Source organism: Mycteria americana, unplaced genomic scaffold (assembly GCF_035582795.1).
Source record: "Mycteria americana isolate JAX WOST 10 ecotype Jacksonville Zoo and Gardens unplaced genomic scaffold, USCA_MyAme_1.0 Scaffold_39, whole genome shotgun sequence".
Taxonomy (NCBI): Eukaryota; Metazoa; Chordata; class Aves; order Ciconiiformes; family Ciconiidae; genus Mycteria; species Mycteria americana.
The window spans coordinates 1,252,555-1,269,726 of NW_027445626.1; the positions used below are offsets into that span (position 1 = coordinate 1,252,555).

General features: G+C 57.3%; 1 protein-coding gene and 1 non-coding gene across 2 annotated transcripts in view; one reads left to right on the forward strand and one right to left on the reverse strand.

Annotated features, from left to right (window-relative positions):
• LOC142403600 (scavenger receptor cysteine-rich type 1 protein M130-like) overlaps positions 1 to 16,524 on the reverse strand; it is a 96,797-nt gene extending 80,273 nt beyond the window's left edge. Inside the window, exons 1-5 of the mRNA XM_075489843.1 lie at positions 16,466 to 16,524; positions 16,295 to 16,380; positions 13,827 to 14,153; positions 13,426 to 13,740; positions 12,754 to 13,068 (exon numbers count right to left, since the gene is read on the reverse strand). Coding sequence (XP_075345958.1) covers positions 12,754 to 13,068; positions 13,426 to 13,740; positions 13,827 to 14,153; positions 16,295 to 16,380; positions 16,466 to 16,524 — 1,102 coding nt within the window. The remainder of the gene's footprint in view (positions 1 to 12,753; positions 13,069 to 13,425; positions 13,741 to 13,826; positions 14,154 to 16,294; positions 16,381 to 16,465) is intronic.
• TRNAA-CGC (transfer RNA alanine (anticodon CGC)) lies at positions 8,157 to 8,228 on the forward strand. The gene has a single exon. It is a non-coding gene; the product is annotated as a tRNA-Ala (tRNA).
• Positions 16,525 to 17,172: the final 648 nt, after the last annotated feature.

Here is a 17,172-nt window from a genome sequence, read left to right on the forward strand (position 1 = left end):
GGCATTTCCAGATTGGCAGTGAGAAGTGGGCAGCTGACTCAAGCCCTTCCACTGGGCATGTCTAAATGCGAGTAGATTAATCCCATCCCTCGTGTTCTCTGGCCTTTCTAACAGAGGAGAACTGTGAAAGCTAGTCTGATAGGGTCAGCCCCTCGGGAAAAAAAAGTAGATCTTTCTGCAGAAGAAACATACACAAGCTGGGTCTCATTTTCCCCATTTTTTAGACATAGAAATCATTACTTCTCCATTCTTTCCTTCTCATAATCTGATCCCCCCCTCCAACAATGTCATTACTTATTTGTTTCCCACTGGCTGACTTAGATATTGCAAACTGAGTCCTCCTATTTTCTTCTTTCTTGCAAAAGAGAGCAAGGTCAGCTCATGGGGCATGACTGAGCCCATCCAGCCCCAGCAGCGGGCTTTCCCCATTTCCTCGGCGGATGCATGTGCACAAGGTGGAAATGTTTCCATCATGCTTGATTTGCGCAAGGGCCCTGACATACTCCCACAACACACTTATTCCACTTCCACCCACACACATCAACTCCTTCCCACTTCCAGGCTCAAATCGTGGTTGCAAGAATTTGCTGCACTTCAGAAAAGGCCTTGAGCTTCGTGGATCTTCCTAGTGCTGATGGCAATCTTCCTGGCTCCCTCCAGATCTGATGGGGAGACTTCCTTCCTGTAACAAGGGCTTTATGACAAACTTTTATGAAGTGTTTGTCTTTCTGTGATTCTGATGTGTGGACAGAGTAGACACAGAAAAGAAAGATGTGCACCAAAATGGATGCTGAGTGAAGTGCCAGTAAGAACCAGGTGAGATACCCCCATGGCTGCGGCTTCCTGTCAAGAAGTGTGTCCCGAGAAGGGATCCAAGCTCTGCCACTGTGGAGTGGGGAATCAGCAGTGTCCATGCCAGCTGGGGACGCAACCAGTGACTTTTGAAAGACCACCCTTCATCTGAACTGCTTTAGAGTTGTCCTTGAGGATGGGGTATGATGGTTTACATTGCAACTACTGATTGAACTGGCATTGCCCAGAGTGGCTATCAGAGATGCAAACTGCTATGTTGCAGCTATTGAGATTTAGGCAGATTCATGTTGGCGGGTTGTTTGTAGGTTGCTTTGTGTTGCTTTTTCTTCTTTTTTAGATACTGATCGTCTTAGGGAAATCACCCAAGCACCTGAAGGATTGTTGAAGGTTTACTGCCAGAAGACCCAGCCAATGTGCATCTCAAGAAATGAGATGCCAGAGGGCAAGGGGAGGATGGTTTGGGCACTGTCCTGGGATGTGGGAAACGGAAACGTGCTCCCCTCTCCCTGACACCTTGCCCCCAGTGAGGGCTGTGAGGAACTCTGCCAACTAGAGTTCCTCTGAAGTCACAGGGGTGTCAGGTAACTTACATCTAACTGCAGCCAATGTGGTCCTGACAGCTCAGCATTTGAGTTCCCATTTGAGCCCAAGTCATTCCAATTCACACTTCCTCCAGCTTCACTCTGACACTGGCTGTTGTGTGACACAAGTGTCCTGGCTCTCCAGGCAGCATGGGCAAAAGCTTCATAGCTGAACTGGAACTTTTCCCTTTGCTGGGAAAGTGAATGCAGCAGGCTCGAGCCAAGAGGCCCAAGGAACAAATCTTCCCATAGGGCCAACTACTGAAAATCTCCCACAGGCTGTGGGACTTCACTGACAGAGAAGTTGTGAGTCTAGACAATACAGCTTCCCCTAGTTTCCCCTCTCTCTTGGCTCGCGGCATTTATGTACTGAATCTGCTTGCCACGTGGAAACTGTGTCTTTGAAAAACTAGCTCAGAATATATTTTAATGTCTTTCTTAGCCCAAATGAATATGCAGCACTGAAGTGTGTTTCCATCTGTGGAGCAGCTTTGCACAATGTCTGCTCAAAGAGGAGAAATATCTCAGCCTGCAATGGGAAATGGGTGAAGCTGTGGGGGATTGATGTGTTGCTTCAGACAATATTTGCTATGCATACAATACAAAAAGGTTGTGAAGGTGAATGAGCATGAAAGAAAGAGGAAAACTGCCCATCCAATGGAGCTCTGCAGAAGGAGGATGGAGGCGTACATAGCCTGAGGTGATACAAGTGGGATCAGCATGAAGAGAAGGCTTTTGTAGGGAAGGCGTTGCAAGGGAGTGCCTTGACTTCACCCAGCTAAAAACCAGAGACTGGGCAGTGTGCTGAAGTGCCGGGCAGAAGTGCTAAAAAGCTAAAAGACCTTCGCTGAGAAAAGTTTGGAGGGATTTGGGTTGCAGAGATTTGAGGTAGTCCTTTCAAGCTGTACGCAGGCTGAGCTTTGGAGAGAAGGAAAAATGAAGAAGCTTTCAAGGATATTTTGGAATTAGTTGTACCCTCCCTTCTCCTTGCTATCAGGTGAAGATTACAATACTGTCCTTAAGTCATCTATGCTCCATATCTATTTACCCTACTTTTTTGAGGAGGGGGAAGTGTAGGAATAGAGGAGTAGTTTCTTTTTGAACCAAAGGTGGCCAACGGACAGATCCTGGGTTAGTGAGAAGGCACGTGGAGGAGGAGGAGGTGAGGTAGGAGGCAAGAGGAGGCAAGAGCAGAAATCTGGAGGAGGTGTTGGAGGAGGCACCAGGAGACAATAAGAGGAAAGAGAAGGCAAGAAGAGGAGGAAGCAACAGGATGCAACAGTAGGAGGAAAAAGGAAGAGGAGGCAAGAGGGAAAAAAGGGGAGCTCAGGAGGCAACAGGAGGCAAGAAAAGGAGCAGGAGGAGGAGGAGAATGCACCAAGAGGCAAAAGGAGGCCGCAGGAGGAGGAGGAGGCAACAGGAGTCGCCTCTTGTTTCCTTGTCCTCCTTTTGCTTCCTGTTGCCTCCTCCTCCTCCCCTTGCCTCATATTATCTCCTCCTTCTGGTACCTCCTGTTGCTTCCTCCTGCTCCTCCTCCTCCTCAACCCCCTGTGCCTCCTCTTCCTCCTTCTGTTGCCTTCCTTTGCCTCCTTTACCTTATTTTCCGCATCCTGTTCCTGTTGCCTGGTGCTGACCCAATGTTGCATCCTAGGCCTCTTTCTCCTTTTGGCTCCTCATGCCTCCTGTTGCCTCCTCCTCCTCTTCCTCCTCCTTTTCTTCCTCCTCCACCTCCTCCTCCTCCGCCTTCTCTTCTCCTCCTCTTCCTTTTCCCCTTCCTCCTCTTACGCTTCCTTCTCTTACTGTTGCCTCCTCTTGCCTCTTTTTGCCTCCTCCTCCTTCCCTTCCTCCTCTTGTGGCCTCCTGTTGCCCCACCATCCTCTTGCCCCTGCCGCCTCCTCCTTCTCCTCCTCTTCTTGCCTTTTCCTCCTCCTCATCCTTTTCCTCTTGCTTCCATTTGCCTCCTCTTTCCTCCCCTTCTTCCTCCAACTCCTCCCTGCTCTGCCTCCTTTTACCTCCCTCTCTTTCTCCTGATGGTGCATCCTGTTGCCTCCAGCAGCCTCCTTTTCCTCCTCTTGCTCTTACCTCCTGTTGCTCATTGTTGCCTCCTCCTCTCCTCCTCCTCCTTCTCCTCCACATTCTCCTCCTCATCCTGTTGTCTCCTCTTGCCACCTGCTTTGACCTTTCCTAATTCTCCTCCTCCTCCTCCTCTTCTTCCTCCTCTGCCTGTTACCTTCTGTGTCTTCCTCCTCCACCTTTTGCCTCCTGTTCCTTCCTCCTTCTTTTCCTCCTCTTCTTGCTTCCTTCTGTTGCCTCTACTTGCCTCCTCCTTTTGTTGCCTCCTCCTCCTGTGTCCTCCTGTTACCACCTGTTGCCTCCTCCTTCCCTTCCTTCTCCTCTTCCTATTCCCTCCTCCCACTCCTTTTGCCTTCTGTTGCCTCCTCTTCCTCCTCTTGCCTCCTGTTTCCATTTCTTGCCTCCTCTTCTCCTGCTGCTGGTGCCTCCTCTTGCCTCTTCCTCCTCCTCCTCCTCTTGTCTTCTCCTCTTCTCTCCATCTCCTTCTCCTCCTGCTTTTCCTCCTCTTTTGTCCTCTTGCCACCTCCTCTTCCTCCTGTTGCCTTCTGTTTCCTTTTCCTCTTCTGTTGCATCTGGGGACCTTCTCTTTTTCCTCCTTGTCCTCTTGCCTCAAGTGCCCGCCTCTTGCCTCCTTTTGCTTCCACCTCCTCCTCTTAACTCCATTGGCGTCCTGTTGCGTCTTCCTCCTCCTCCTCTTTCCTCCTCTTGTGTCCTTTATGTCCTGTTATGTCCATCTCCTTTTCCCTCCTCTTGCCTCCTTTTGCCCGCTCTTGCCTCTTACTGCCTCATTCTCCATTTGCATCCCATTGCCTCCTCTTCCTGTTGAGTCCTCCTCCTCCTCCTTTGCTTGTGGCCTCCTGTTGACTCCTCCTCCTCCTGGTGCCTCCTCTTGCCTCCTCCAATTTTTAATCCTGTTGCTTCTGTTGCATCCTTGTCCTCCTCTTGCCTCCTCCTTCTCCTGCTTTCTCCTGGTGCCTCCTGTTGCCACTTCCTTCTTTTGGAAGAGGCTGAGGTACGGAATGCCTTCTTCACTTCCTCTTTTACTAGCAAGACCAGCCTTCAGGAATACCAGGTGCCAGAGATGACGGGGGCAAGCCTGGAGCCAGGCAGACATAGCCCTGCTGGAAGAGGATCAGGTCAGGGAATTCTTACGCAAACTGGACATACAGAAGTCCACGGGCCCTGATGGGATGCACCCATGAGTGCTGAGGGAGCTGGCAGATGTCATTGCGAGGACACTCCCAAGAATCTTTTACCGAGCATTGAGATACGGATGTGCCCAAAGAGTGGAAGAAATCTAATGTCACTGCTATTTTCAAGAAGGGCAAGAAGGAGGACCTGGGGAACAAGAGACGAGTCAGCCTCTCCTTGAGCCCTGGGAAGGTGATAGAGCAGCTAATCCTGGGAAATATTTCCAGGTAGATTGTACTGGTTTTGGCTGGGACGGAGTTAATTTTCTGCATAGCAGCCCGTATGGTGCCATGTTTGGGATTTGTGACCAACGCAGTGTTTATAATACACCAGTGTTGTAGCTATTTGTGGAAGAGTGCTTTCACAGCATCAAGGCCTTCTCTCTTGCTCTCTCTTCCTCCCCAGCAACTAGGCTGGATCTCTTGATGAGGGAGGACCAGGGGACGTCATTTAGCAAGGCAAAGTTTTACACAGTGCACTGGTGTCCATGTCCAGGTTTTGGTAGCGAGGAGGCTGCATGTGTGACCTCTGTGAGAGAAGACCAAGGGCTGCCTCCATGCCAGACAGGGCTGGGTCCAGACAGCTCCAAAATAGACCCACCGCTGGCCAAAACTGAGCCCAGCAACAAAGCTGGTGGAACGGGTGTGAAAATGTATTTAAGAAGGGGCACAACTGCCAGACTGGGATAGGAGTTAGGGGGGAAAAAAAAGTGTGAGAAACTGCCCTGCAAACACCATGGTGTTTGCAGGGCACCATGCAATGAAGAAGGCACAATGAAGAAGGAGGAGAACCACCCCCTCGGTGGTCCAGGCACCAGAGCAGATAGTCTCCTGCAGCCCATGGAGAATACCACAGCACAGCAGGTATTTTCCTGCAGCTTATGGAGAAGACCATGGTGGAGAAGGTAGAGCCCTGCAGTCTGTGGAGGACCCAATGCTGGAGAAGTTGGGTAATTCCTGAAAGAACTGTGGCCTGTGGAGAGCCCAGAGTGGAGCAGGTTCATCTTGAAGGCCTGTAGCCTGTAGGAGGGACCCCATGGGAAAAGTGTGAGAAGGAAGGAGCAGCAGGCAGGACGTGTTCTGGACTGACCACAACCCCCATTCCCCATGGCCTAGCGCTGCTCAGAGGGGAGGAGGTAGAAGAGTTGGGAATAAAGGAGTGAAGCTGAGCTGGGGAAAAAAGGGTGGGGAGGAGGCCTTCCATGGGGAAGGAGATAAGGTCTTCCAACAGCCCCACACTTCTTCCACCCTCAGCCTTTACAGTTACACGTGCCTGGCCGGCCCACCTGCTTTGCCACTGTCACGTTTGGACTGAAGTCCCACACACATTTTGGCATGCCCAGTGTAAGCTGGCCTCCACACAAATCTGGAGTCCACCTGGCCATGGAGGCAGGGAGAGGACAGGTCCCTCTGCCCAGGGCCAGGAACAGCTCTTCCGTGGGACCCTCCCTAAGGAATGCTCCTCATGTGTGTCAGCCTGTGGCCTGGCAGGGGTGGAATTGGGACAAGGGCTGCTGGGGCAGGGCTGAAGTAGCTCAGCTGACAGAGCATTAGACTGAAGATCTAAAGGTCCCTGGTTCAGCCCTGGGCTGATACAGTGGTATCCTCGCTCAGTTTTTTGCAGAGCCTGCCTGCTTCTGCCAGCCTACCCTGTCCTCCTTGCTCCTTCATCTCTGGCCAGAACACTGCCCCTGAACTGTAGCTGCAGATCTGTGGGTTAGAAGGAGCCTTCCTCTTGCTCCACAAGTCCCCAGCCTTCCCCTCAACAGGACTCTCCATTCAGTGCTTCTTTGGGGTGCTCTCCATCTGTCCCTCCTTCCATGCTCCACAGCAATTGCCACCTTTCCTTTGTGGGGTCTCTGCAAAGACCGTGTCTCTCTCCTCTTTGTCATTCTTGATGGTGCACAGACTGCTCCCCTCCTCACACACATCCTTCACCTGGGCCTCAGCTTGCAGACCAGAGCATACTGCCCATGGGGGAGGCCACTGTGACCCCAGTCCCAGGGAGAGGCACTCCCTGGAGCTGAGGCCTGAATGGCAGCACCCTCCCTCCAGAGGTCTGTCACAGCGAGACCTCTGATGTGCCAAGGACAGCTGGCAAAGCCGTGCCCAAATAGACTCACCCACCAGACTGCACTGGCTAGACCAGCTGCAGCCCCTCACAGCCATCAGTCCCTGCACAGAGGAAGAAAGACCTGCTCATGAGCTCCAACAAGCTGCTGGGCTCCCCTCTTGCAACCTCTTGCTGCTACAGAGCCCTGCTCGCCCCTCAGGAACACAGTGACAGTTGTGACCCAGCACATCTCCCTCTGTCTCCAGCCTCAGGCTCTCCCCAGTCAGCCCAAGGAATGGCACGTGCTGGACTACAGTCGCACAGCAACGTGCATGTTCTAATTCTGTGCAGTTCTGCAGCCTCACAGCCATCTCCTTAGAGATGCACCTGCAGAGGAGTTTGGCTTTTGTTGTGACTGAGCGCAAGTGAGAGGTGGTGAGAGGGAGAGACTGTCTGTCCAAGCACAGTTACTGTCTTGTCAGCTTTGAGCACGAGCTTGAACATGCTTGGCCGCAGGGGTAGTGCCTGCAGGATTATCACTGCTCCAGAAGAGTCCTTCTAGGTGTTTCTTGAGCAAGAACGGGAGAGTCATTGCTGAGGATGGGTTTTGGGGTCATGTGTGCAAAGCAGAAGAGGTGAGCTGTCCATCCCCTTAACTCCACTCAACCACTCCAGAAATTCACAGGCACTGTGGTCTGCTATTGATTCCCCCAAACCCTCTCTGCCAGGCAGGGGCTCAGCAGGGAAAAAATCTATGGTATGGCATTGGGCAACACAATTGTCCCAGCTGTGCCACCATGAGGACACCATCCCTGCATGTGGTCAAACCATCAGCCTTTGATTTACCAGCTGAACACAGTCACCCACCCTGCCACAGAGACCCCAGCCAGGGCTGTCCCAGGGCACTGCTTTGCTGCCAGGACAGTCATCAGTGCTGAAGGAATGGGAAGGTCCCTGAGCCCAACCCCCATGACCAGCCCCATGGAGATGGAAGCCTGCTCTTCAAGTCACCTCCAGGGATGCTGGGGAACAGAGGGCTGCAGGGGGAGGCCTGGTGCCTGGAGGAGTGGGTATAACATTTCTGCCACCACGTCCCCTCCACAGCATGTCCTGGGATGCCATCGGAGCCTGCGGGCACCTCACCCCAGGCAGGGCATTTCCCTCACCCTGTTGCACTGCTCCTGCTGTGGAGTTGGGGACAGATGTGGCACAGAGGGGTTTTGCCCTGGGTGGCAGAGGAGGCTCAGGGGAAGGGGTTTTCTCCTCTCCATCGACCCATCCCGCAGTGGGCCAGAGCGTGGGAGCAGCACCTGCAGCAAGAGCCTCCTTCTGCCCCATTGCCCTGCAAAGGCGTTGAGGGTCCCTGGGCACGCAGGGGACAACAGGACTGTGCTCATCAAAGACACATCACGGGAGGAGAGTGTCTCTCCTGCTGGCAGGTGTCAAGGGGATGTAGCTCAGTGGCAGAGCGCCTGCTTCGCATGTGGGAGGTCCTGGGTTCAATCCCCAGCATCTCCAGGGCTGCTTTTGCCCTGACTCCCCAGCCTCAGGCAGGTGCGGGCTGGAGCCCATGGAACAGCCCATGGAGACTGGGGTCCTGGCAGAGCATGAGGAGAGGGAATCTCAGCCCGTGTGTCCCAGAAAGTGGCTCTGCACCCTGTGCTGGGGCAGTGGGGAGCAGAGCTGCATCCTCACCATTGTGGGAGGTAATCCGTGGGCCATGATCCCCCCTGGGGATGGCTGGGGTGTTTTGGGGTGAGCAGCAGGATTATTCCCCAGGGACCATGGGCTCTCGCAGCCCCACAGCCTGACCCCAAGCCTGCTGTCCCTGAGATGTGCCCCTTGCCTACCACTGTGTCATCGTTCTCTGCTCCCCCTCATCAGCCTCAGGGAGGTGACCCAACACCTGGGCAGGCAAGCCCCAGCTCTGGGTCAAAGCCCTCAGAGAATTTTAATAAGAACCAATATGGACGCAGAGTGTAAAAGCAGGAATAAAAATAGAGGAAACTGCAGGCGGTTTCTGCTGCCCGTGGTAAAGGGAGATGTTTCCCTGGTGCTCACAGCTCTCCCAGCTGCACAGAGCTCTCCTCCCTCCTGGCTGCACCCAGCTGCACAGCAGGGATGGGCTCTCCTGGCCTGGGGCTCAGGGACTGTTGTGCACCAAGCTGCCGTGTCACAGCCTTTGTGTCCTCGTGGGGATGTGCCACAGACACCTCTTCAGCATCATCATAGCCCATGCTCCCCAGGGACAGGGACGAGGTGTCTCCTTCAGCTCCAGGGACCCCAGCACTTCTCCGGGAGCGCAGGCTGCCCCCTGCAAGCAGCAAGGGAGGACAGTGCAGTTGGCCCATGGGGTCTGTACATCACCTTCCTCCCTGCTCCTCACCACATTCGGCTCCTTCTCCCACCCACAGTCCCTCCAAGGAAAGCTCCCGCTGCAGGTTCCCTCTCCCCAGGAGGTTTGGGTGTCAGGACCATAGCGACAGGGGTGGCACCAGGGATGGCACCCCAGGAACCAGCAGCGCTATCTTTCCCTCTCACCTCCGAGTGCATCCCTGGAGCCCTCCTCTGGCACCCTGGGCATTTCCCAAGCTCCCTGCTCGGGAGCAGCACCCTCCCCAAAGTCAGGAACCTCCTTGGCATCATCATAGCCATCTGCTGGGTTGCCTCCAGGCACAACAAGAACATCTGAAAGGAGAGGGCAGGTGCTGACAGTGAGAAGATATGTCCTGCAGAGCAGAGGATAGGACGATGCACATGGAAACACAGGGTTGAGACACTGGTGTTGACAGCACCACAGGAGACCCCCATGTCCTCCCCATCTCTCATGGTGACACTCCGTGACACCTCTGTCCATCACATGTCTACAGGGAGACCAACACCTTCCTGTCTCCATTACCTGGTGCTGATCTCAGATCATCCTCATCCTCGGTGTCCCCAGGGTAACGCTGCAGCTGGGTCAGGGACTCCTCTGCATTGGAGCCTGGAGAGATGCACAGCAGGTGTTATGGAGCGAGCCCCACTGACCTGTCTCATGGTCAGCGCTGCTGGGGAAGGGGGACCCACAGAGCTGGGACTGCATGAGGAGGAGGGCGGGGAATTTAAACGGCTCCCCCAGGACAAACACTGTCTCCAAGGTGCTCCCAGAGCTGCCCTAGGACAGCCCGTTCCCTCACTCCTCAGGTGTCACATGGGGTACAGGGGCAGGAAGAGAGGGGCTGTGCAGCTGGGACGGGCAAAGCTGGTGGGGAGAAAGCTCCTCTCCTGGACCTACACCCTGGATTCTCCCCCACAGACAACACGGCCCCAGCGCTGCAGGGACCACAGTGTGGGGGGCTTCAGGGGATCATCTCTGGGTTGGGCCCAGGGGAAAGGGTCCTGCAGATGTGCCTCCAGGGAGGACACACACCCACCTGAGCGACCAAACCTCGCCTGCTTCTCCCACACTGGGCTGTAACCGATCTCCTCGTACACGGCCTCGGGAAAGAGCTCCTGAGCTGTCTGGTAGCCTGGGGACAGAGGCAGGGCTGGCCCAGGGAGAGGCAGAGGGGTGATGGGATCCCACTGTGCTCCCCAGACCTGTTGCTTGGGCCAGCCCAGGACTGGTCTGACAGCGCAGCCCCACTGCACTCTCCAGGTACGGCTGCTGCATCTCCAGTGAGGGGAACGTTGCTGTGGAGATCATCTGGGGCAGCATCCCCCTCGCATCATCCTTTCAGAGACAGCTCTCATGCCCCTCTGGCCCCTGGGACATGCCCCCTTGTCTGACCCTGGAGCAGCTCCCATGTTTCCTCTCCACCTGGAGCTGCTCCCTATCTGCCCCATGGGTCTACAGCAGGGCCCCTGCCCTGCCATGGGGTGGGCAGGGCTGGGCAGAGGGACAGGCTGGGGACCTGACACCTCGGAGATGGACCCAACTGCCCCACATGCCTGCTGTCATCTTCTGTTCCCCCAGAGCCCCTTCCAGCACTACCCAGAGCACTGCCAGCCTTGGCCGTCCCCAGCCTGCCATTTCTCTCCTTGCCCCAGTGCTAGCCCCCCATGCTTCTGGGCTCTCTCTAACCCTTGCTGCTGGTGCCCCATGGCCAGGCAGTCAATGGGGCGGTGCATGGGACAGGTGGTAGCACACAGTCTCATCCCCTCCAGCTCTGCCTGTGACCCTCACTGACACCCCACAGCACCCCACAGATCTTTCAGGAGACATGTCCACCTGGGACTGCTGTGGAAGGACCCACCTCTGCGTCCCGACCTGGCCCTTAGCACTTGCCCAGCCAGGAGGGCCAGGAGCAGGCAGAGGAGGGCCCCCAGGATGATGCAGATGATGACGGGCACAGAGACTCTCCTGCTGCTGGGCAAAGGGCCCCGAGTGGGACCTGTATAGGCAAGAACATGGAAGGGGCAGCACCAGGTGTGGGAGACGATGGGGCAGCACCAGCCCTGACTCCCATCACACAAGGCAGCAGGGGGTAGAGGGTCCCAGGGGTGACTTATGGGCAAACATCCACCATGCTGAGTACATTCCAACCATCCCCAACTCCACCACCACCACCCCAGTGCCTCCTCCTGGGAGTTTCCCAGCCCAGCAAGGAGCCTCTTCCATCCAGCTGTGGGTCACAGCCTGGCCCCAGGGATACCCAGCCTCAGGCAAGAGGACCAGTTACCTGCTCGGGTTGGGGATGCTGCTGTCCTGGGTGGAGCTGCAGAGGAGGAAAAGGAGAGCTGGGCTGAGAGGGTGGGTGTGCAGGTATCGGGGAGCCTCTTCCCCAACAAACCGCGTGTGTGTCTGTAGATATCCCTGACACATCCCACCCAAATTGCCCCTCCAGTAGTGCCAGAAAGGGAGACCGGGACAGGGCCCAGGGCCTCTGCTCTGGGTGGCAGGCAGCCCAAGTGGGACAGGCTGCCCAGGGAATAGCTCTGGGGCTTTAGGGCCCCATGGGCACTGCCCAGAGGACACCCAGTTCCACCCAGGCTGCTCCCTGCCTGGCACCAGGCTCCTGCACTCTGCAGGAACGCTCTTGCTCTTGGGAGGTCAGGGGCCATGCCAGGACCAATTGACAAAACACCTTCCCCAGGTCCCTGCCAATACTCCAGCAAGGGGTCCCAGCCCTGCCGCTCACCTGAGCAGCGCACGGCAGCGTCTTCCTTATGCCGGCAAGCACCGCCATCCCCGGGCCGGGCCCAGCAGTCCTGCAGGGATGGCTCCGTCCCCCGGCACTCCACCTGCTCCAGCCAGATGGGGCCTTGCCCCATCCCAAATGCAGCCTCATTCAGGGCAGACACTGCAGGACCACAGCCCAGCTGCCTGCACGCCACCTCGGCATCCCGCATGTCCCAGGAGTCGTCGCACACCGTCCCCCAGGAGCCACGGTGCCACACCTCCACTCTGCCCGAGCACCCGTCCTCGCCTCCCACGGCACGAATCTTCTCCCTGTCTGCAGAAGGCAAAGACCTCCCATGGCACTGAGACAGCAGGCAGAGCCCTGCCACACAAGAAGGGGACACAGAGGAGCAGCTCAATACCTGTGCAGCTCGTGGAGTTGGGGCATGGGGCCAAGGGCTCCGGGGACATTTCTGGGTGTGTCCCTGAAGAAAGAAACACTGAAGTGAAGGGGCTGCTGTGTGGGATGGTGCAGAAGAGAGCGAGGCTGAGCTCTTCTTGTGCCTCCCTGTACCATCTTGGTCATGGCAGCAACTGAAGCCCGGTCATTCAGGGGACACGCGCAGGACTGGGGGGACCCTGATTGCTCAGCCCCTAAAGGTCCCTGGTTCACAGAGCAGCAGTACTGTGTCTATGGAGGGGAGGCTCTTCTGAAGCCTGTCTGATCTCTTCTGAGACCTCCCCTGGAGATGCCTCTGCCTCCCCCAGGTGCTGCTGGAAACCTGGGTGACAACTGCTGCTGCACTTGTGTGGCTTTGGTCATGTTTGTGCCAACGGCAGCAGAAGGGTCTGACATGGAAAGGAATATCCCCTCTGCATTTGGCTGTGCATAGAGGAAAGCAGGAGGTGGGGTGACACTGTGCCCGAGTGGCTCAGAGTTACCATCGCAGGTGATGTGGATCTCGTCTCGCAGGTGTTCACATGACTGCGGGTCCCAGGCAGTGGAGGGACACTGCCAGAAGGAGCTGGTTTTCTCCCCACACTGCACGTTATCCAGCCACGCAGGGCCAGACACCTTGCCATAGGGCAGGCGTCTTTCCAGGGATCCTCCGTCCCCGCAGCCCAGCTCCTTGCATGCCAGCGACACCGTGCTGAGAGTCATCGAGTTGGAGCAAATGCTCCCCCACGTCCCGTTGTAGAAAACCTGCAGGCGCCCGGAGCAGCCGTCGCTGTTCTGCAGCCTGAGGGCCAGGAACTCTGGGAAGAAAGGCAGCAAGGGGGAAGAGGCTGGTGTGGGGCTGTGGGAGCCAGGACACCTCTGCACTCCCCAGGCCCTCAGCCAGGCAGGGGCAGGGCCAGCACGTGCCCCTTGCACCCAAGAGCAGAGAGAAGTCCCTGATGCACAGACACCCCTGCCCTTCCTGCTAACACTCGGGGACGGCTGAGCTCCCCAGGGGCCCCCAGAGGGACTGAGGGTGCCCGTGCATGGGTGTGCACAGGACAGCCCCAGGCAGGGGCTCAGAGGCAGCCATGGACAGCCTTGGCCATGCCCGGCTCTCCCCACGTCCTGGCCTCCCCTCAAACCAGACTCCCACCAGAGCTGCCAGCACAGACCTGAGCAGATGACTCCCGCATCCTCTTTGTGCCCGCAGTCGTGCTGCCCCCAGGGCCTGGCAGGGCAGTTCCAGAGAGCAGCTTCGTCCCCAGAGCAGGTCACGCCATCCAGCCAGATCTGCCCAGAGCCTTCCCCAAACCGAGCAGAGCTGGCCGCCTCCACCGCCCCTCCACAGCCCAGCTGGTGGCAAACGACAGCAGCATCAGCCAGGTCCCAGTCGTCATCGCAGATGGTCCCCCAGCTGCCCTGGTAGTAGATCTCCACTCTTCCGGCACAGCGCCCAGACCCGTTCACCAGACGGACCCGCCGGCTCCCTGCAGTGGGGAGAAACCCCAGTGGCTGTCAGGGCCTGGCTACCCACACACCCCATCATCCCGGGGGCCCATGAAGCACTGCTCACCCCAGCAAATGACTCCCACGTCCTCTGCAACCCCTTCCGCCAGTGCACTCTCAGGAAGGGAGGTGTTGCAGAGGGTCAGCTTGGTCTCATTCCCTGTGCACCGGACCCCTCGCAGCCCTACGGGGCCCATCCCTCGCTCAGGCTTTGGGGGGTTGTAGGCTGCCTCTGCCTGTCCGCACTGCAGCTGCCGGCACACCACGTTGGCCTCCTGCACGTCCCACTGGTCATCCAGGACTCTGCCCCACGTCCCGCGCTGCAAGATCTCCACTCGCCCGTCGCACCGGCTCCCTCCACCCACCAGCCGCAGGGATGCAAAGCCGGCTGAGCCTGGGGAGAGCAGAGAGGCCACAGCCATCGGCAGCACTGGGGAGCATGGCACCCTTCAGGGAGGAGGGCAAGGGGGACTTTTCCAACCAAACAGGACAAGTCTGAGCCTTGTGCTGACAAGAGGAGAGGGCAAAGCCCGTGCCTGCTCTCCAGCTCACACCCAGCTCTGCTGCTGCTGGGGGCACCCAGGCAGCTCCTGCTCCTGCCTGGGTGGTGGGATGAGGCTCTGCAGGGCTCTCTGTGGCGATGGCATGCGGTTGTCTGCAGCCAGAGGGATGGAGCAGAGCCCCACAGCCGTGACCTGGGCTCATCCCACAGGAAAGAAACACAGGAGCACAGGCCTGGCAGTGGTGCGGGGGCCTAAGCCGCTGCCCTGAGGGCAGGTGCCTGCCTCCATTCTGTCCTCACCTCTCCACAGCAGAGCGGTCAGCCTGACCAGGCAAAGCCCTCCAGAAGGCTTCTGGGGATGCAAGGCTTTCTCCAGGAAGAAATTCAGCCTGGTACTGCCATGGGACCCCTGCTTTGGGTGGCCATGTCACACACAAGGGGCAAAAGGATTCAATGCAGCATTTTCCTGGCGCTCACCTGAGCAAATGACAGCGGCGTTGTTCCCATGGGAGCACGGTGAGGCCCCCAGGGTGATCACTGGGCACTGCCCCAGGTGGACTTCAGTCCCGTCACAGTGGAATGAGTCTCTCCAGACTGGTCCGAGTCCTCTCCCAAAATGCCCTCCTCCAGGAAGGGACTCGGCAAACCCGCAGTTGAGTTGACGACAGAGAACGTGGGCATCCGAGAGATCCCAGCGGGAGGCACAGAGGGTCCCCCAGGTCCCCAGCACCTGGACCTCCACCCTCCCCGCACACGCCGTGCTGCCATTCACCAGCCTGAAGCCTGTGTACTCTGGGGAGAGAGGAGGAGGGCTGAGGGTGGATTGGTGCTCTTGTACCCTCAGAAGCTGGCGGAGAGGCCAGAGGCACAGCATGCCTTTCTTCTCCCTCTGCACTATTTTCATGCTGCAGACAACCCATCAGCCCTCCTGTCCTCACGCCCAGCCCAGCACGGTCCTTGCCCTCTTCCCCGATCCCCGGCACATCCCCAGTGTTCAACACCCCACCCTGAGTCCTTACGTGTGCAGGTGACAGCAGCGCTGTTCATGTGGGTGCAGGGCTGGTCCCTGCGGGACCCCCTGGGGCAGGAGTTGAGGAGGGATTCATTCCCCACACACTGCAGCTCTCCATCCCAGATGGGACCAAGCCTTTCTCCAAAGTGAGCTGCCCCAGCAACAGGCAGGGCCACACCACACTGCAGCTCCCTGCAGACCACGTCAGCAGCTTTGGGACTAAATTGGGAGTCACAGACAGTTTTCCACTGGCCCCCATCATGGATCTCCACTCGTCCTGAGCAGTGGCTCTTCCCTTCTACCAGCCGGACAAAGCCTGGGAAAATCAAAACCACTGAGAGCTCTCTGGCAGTTAAATGCCCACGTTGCCACATCACCTCCAAGCAAGCCATGACCAAATGGCCCCTTGCACAGCCCAGAGGAAGATGTTGGGGGAGTGTTGGTGACACAAACACATCCAGGACCCCCTGCACCCCTTCTCTACACCAGCACAGCACTCAAGGGTATGTGTCTATTGCAGACCCACAGCAGAGCCTGCAGACCATGTTGGCAACTTTGGGATCAAAGTGTAAGATGCAAACAGTTTTCCCAGCGTCCTCATCATGTATCACTGTACATCCTTAGTAGGGGCTATTCTCTCTGACCAGCCAGACAGATCCTGGACCAAACAAGGACCCCTGAGAGTTCCCAGAACCCTCTGGCACTCCCCTGATCATGTCCCATCTGATCTCCACAGTGGTCAAAGGCAAAAAGCCCCATGAGCACACCAGCTGCTCTCAGGGTTGCTGATGGCACAAAAACATCGTTCCCCCCCTGCTGCTCCTCAGAAATCAGCACAGCACTTGTGGGCTTGCTTCTCTCCCAAACTCACAGCCACAGGAATCTCTCAGACACACTGCTGCTGCCCCAGAGACCTTGGGCTACCCAGCACTGGTCCCTGGCCACTGCAGCAGCCAGAGCACTTGGAGTCTGGGGAAATGCTCCCAGGCACTGTTGGCTGCTTCAGGCTGCTCTGCCCCACTGAGCTCAGGGCCCAGCATGAGGAACTCCTTGGTGCCACCAGAAATGTACCCGGTTCCAGGGGGGTCTTGGGCCGTTGGGGTGCTGCTGGTAGATGAGACATGTCACAGGGCAAAGGTACAGTCAGGCTGTACCTGTGGTCAGTGTCTGTGCCAGCCTCCCGCTCTGGCACCTGCCGGGAAAGAGGTCTTCAGGCATGACCAGAGTGCACTGCTGGGCATGCATGTCCATGGCCAACAGCTGGGCAGAGGGCAGAAGAGTGGACAGAAGAGCAACCCTGGGCTTACACGAGCTCCCAGTGCAAGGGCAGGTACAGAGGAGAGCCAGTAAAGTGCTGGCAAACCCAAAAGCGCAAGGCAGCCAGAGGCTGGGACAGACATGAGAGGCCGGGCAGCGAGGCAGCACTTCTGGATGGGCTTTTGTCCCCCTGGACATGCTCTTGTGGGGTGACCCTGGGGGAGGAATGAGGTGCCACGTGCCACCCTGTTCCTCTGCCCAAGCCCAGCACTCCTCCTCTCCAAGCAATACCTTTGCTTGGGCCAAGGGACCCTTGCCTGCCAGGGGCACAACCCAAAATTCCTCATCCATCTCATGCCCTTCCCCAAGGCTGTGGGTGACTGCATGAGTCACTCTTGGCGCCTCTGGCATGGGGGGACCTGGCCCTCACTGCTGCCAGATGGGTCCTGGGTAAAAGGGAGGATAAAGTTGGGAACCAACAGACACATCAGGGCAGGGCAGAGGGATTCATCTGAGCCACCTCGGGGGCCAGGCAGGGTAGGGGCACCCTGGGGCAGGTTCCCACTGGGCTTTCCCCAGGGACCGAGGACATCAGTAATGACAGTCCCAGCTCGGTAGTTCAACCAGCCACACCGGGCCCTA